This window comes from Eurypyga helias, unplaced genomic scaffold, assembly GCF_000690775.1.
Source record: "Eurypyga helias isolate BGI_N326 unplaced genomic scaffold, ASM69077v1 scaffold20337, whole genome shotgun sequence".
In the NCBI taxonomy this organism is placed as follows: domain Eukaryota; kingdom Metazoa; phylum Chordata; class Aves; order Eurypygiformes; family Eurypygidae; genus Eurypyga; species Eurypyga helias.
Window position 1 is genome coordinate 13,844 of NW_010261351.1, and position 2,914 is coordinate 16,757.

General features: G+C 56.6%; 1 protein-coding gene across 1 annotated transcript in view; it reads right to left on the minus strand.

Annotated features, from left to right (window-relative positions):
• SIK3 (SIK family kinase 3) overlaps positions 1–1,178 on the minus strand; it is a 14,590-nt gene extending 13,412 nt beyond the window's left edge. Inside the window, exon 1 of the mRNA XM_010155343.1 lies at positions 1,022–1,178. Within this exon, the coding sequence (XP_010153645.1) occupies positions 1,022–1,160 (139 nt within the window). The 5' untranslated portion in view covers positions 1,161–1,178. The remainder of the gene's footprint in view (positions 1–1,021) is intronic.
• Between the last annotated feature and the right edge of the window lie 1,736 nt (positions 1,179–2,914).

Here is a 2,914-nt window from a genome sequence, read left to right on the forward strand (position 1 = left end):
AGACACTGGGAGCTTGTCAGCACGCTCACGTGGACGTGTCTTGAGGGAATCCAGCCAAATCCCAGTTTCTACCTGGGTTAGCTTGTAACTTCTATTTGCTAGGCCCCCTCCCCCCAGCACAGAGGGATTTTACCCCATGAACACAAGATGGCCTCAAATCATCACCGCACGCCTGCCGCCAACAGCCACCAGAAACGCCGCTCAGAGTCCTCCCAAGCAGCCTCTCCCAGCTCCACCACCTGCCCCCACTTCCCTGCCCAGTGCGGCCGCTCCCCTGGCTGCTGCCCCCCTTCCGGAGACGCTCACCCTCTTGTTTCCATGGGTTGCTCCATAATCCCAACAAAGCTAAACAAAGCCCAGTCTTGGCAGCGCCTCCCCAAGCTCAGCAGCCCAGGCTCGGCTCACGGACACGCCAGCCTGAGCGGTCAGCGCAGCAATGGCGCGAGGGGCACGTCCCTGGAAGGGCAGTTCCCGGCCAAACGCCCCACAGAACTCTGGGATCGCATCGTGAGGGCCCATTCACCTGGCGCCTTCGGCTTCCCTCCCTGCGGGGAGCCAAACTGCCAGCACACCGGGGCTAATCCTCGGGCTCCCTCAGCGCAGTGAAACGGTTCCAGGAGGGCCGCTTCCTTCCATACTGCCCACTCCTCCTCTCTCACCTAGTCTGACCTGCTGCAGACAAGTCCTGAAGGGGAGCAGGGCTCCAAACAAAGTCCATTTTTTCAGGAGTAGCCTGGCCCATTACCCAGTGTCCTGGAGCACTGCAGTACCTACAGCCACAGCGCTGCCTACGAAGCCAAACCAGCCTTTTCTCTCCTTCTGCACTACTTGAAGGGAGACATAAATCTCCCGGCTACAACCTGACCCTTTCAGCTCTGGGCAGCAGGCCACACAGAAATCCAAAGCTTCCTTTAGCCGCACTGTGCTTCCTTCTTTCTGAATACCTGGAAGCAGCCAATGCCTGCATTTATTAACTTGTGACAGCAGCTGCCTTCCTCCCGCCCCGCAACTCTTAGCTCACCTGCTATTTTGATGTTAAGGTTTGCATCCAGGAGCAGGTTTTCTGCCTTCAGATCTCTGTGGACTATATTCCGACAGTGACAGAAGTTGACAGCAGCCACGATTTGCTTGAACTTTCTCCGGGCTTCCTTCTCGGCCATACGCCCGTGGGCCACCAAGTGATCTGCGAGGAACGAAGCGAAGGACAAGGTGGTTATTCACACAGGCAGCGCGGCCTCCGGGCTCCTCGCGTGCCCGCGGCAAGCGACACGGAAAGGGGGAGCGATGCGGGCACCAGCGTGTTTTCCAGGCCCCGACGCCGGACGGGGTGACTGCTGGAGGTGCACGGGAAGGGACTCTGGCACACCAGCCCTTGCCCGGGCTGTCTCCAAGCACAAGGCTTTATACACTCTCCTCTCCTCAGGGGACAGCCGAGGGGCCAGCTGGAAATCAGAGCTGCTTTGTGAAAAGCACCAAGGTTCCACTTTCTACATCACAGTGAAACACAACTCTTCCTTCAGTCAAACACCAAGCCCGTACCGTACCACTCTGGCAGCGAGGGGCGCAGGTCTGTCGGCACACACCATCCCTCCTTCCCTCTGGCTTTTCACAGGCTGTTTGCCTTTGGCCTAACACGCCTCGCCAAAGGTAACTCGTGCCGAAAGCAGCCAAGTCTCGGCTAGTTACAGCTCCTCAGCTTTCCAGCTGAAAACCCACCAGCAGCAGGAGGTATCGAGCATCCTCCCTCTCGAGAGGGCAGACTGCTCGTGGTCAGATGGGAGCAAACCCTGCTGTGCTCCTGTGCCGGGTGTAGGCCTCCACGCCAGCAGCCCAACTTCCGTCAACCCGCTGGTAGCCTGGAAGCGCCAGACGTGGAGCCACTCATCACGCCATCCTGCAAGTGGGGATGGACAGGCAGGAGACAGGCAGTGGGAATGGCAAGGAAAGGAAGAGAGGAAGCCCCACCCTCCCCTGAGGCACCAGGATAGGCAACAAAACTGCCAGGAAAAGTGTGGAAGTCAAGGAAGCAGCAGCAGAGTTCTGAAATACAATCACTACTCTCTCCCAATATCCCTCTGCCCTGTAAACAAATCCAGTGCCAATGGATGCAGCATGGCAAGAGACAGGTAGGAAGAGCAATCTGCAAGTTTCCTGAGGTGAGGACAGTGCTACACAAACAGAAACCCAGGAAGAATCCTGGAGAACCCCCAGCAACCACAGGTGAGACCAGGAGGGCTCCCCCCTTTCCCCAACTCACGGGAAAGGCTTTGGAAAGGTTTGCTCAAGCCCCCTTCCCTCCAGCTGGGCCACAGCATGGGTCAGCAGAGGCACGGGCAAGCCAAACCCTGGGAGTTTAGAGCCTCCTTGCCCATGGCAAGAGGCTGCCACTTCGCAGCTGAGCCATTGGGGCAGCCCAAGAATGCTTCTGGCCAAAATAGAGGGGAGGGGTTCGCTCCCTGAACTCACCCAACTGGAGGGCTCAGAGGCATCTGTTCTTGAAAAATCACAACAATAAATCGCTCTGAAGGTCTCTCATCGGGTGGTTGTATTTCTCCCAGTCACCCATTAATTAAAATACCTGCGGCATAATCGACTGGCAGTAAATACTAATTACCAAGATCCATCAGAGCTGTTCTGCTGGCTTCTGACCGCACAGCAACCTGCTTCTCGCCATTTGACTGCTCCTGTTGTGCAACAGGGTCAAGTTGTTTTTCCCAGAACTTGTCAATTTAAGTTGCATTCACCGAATAAACTTACTCCATGAGTAAACCTGCGCCAGGGCTGGGGAAGGGAATCCATCACCAATTCCAGCGTGGCCCTCAAGTGACTTGCTAGGAAAAGCAAGATTTCCTTGCTGAAACACGGCGGGGCTGTTGGAGGGAGCCATCTGCAGGGTCACAGAGTTTTTACTCGG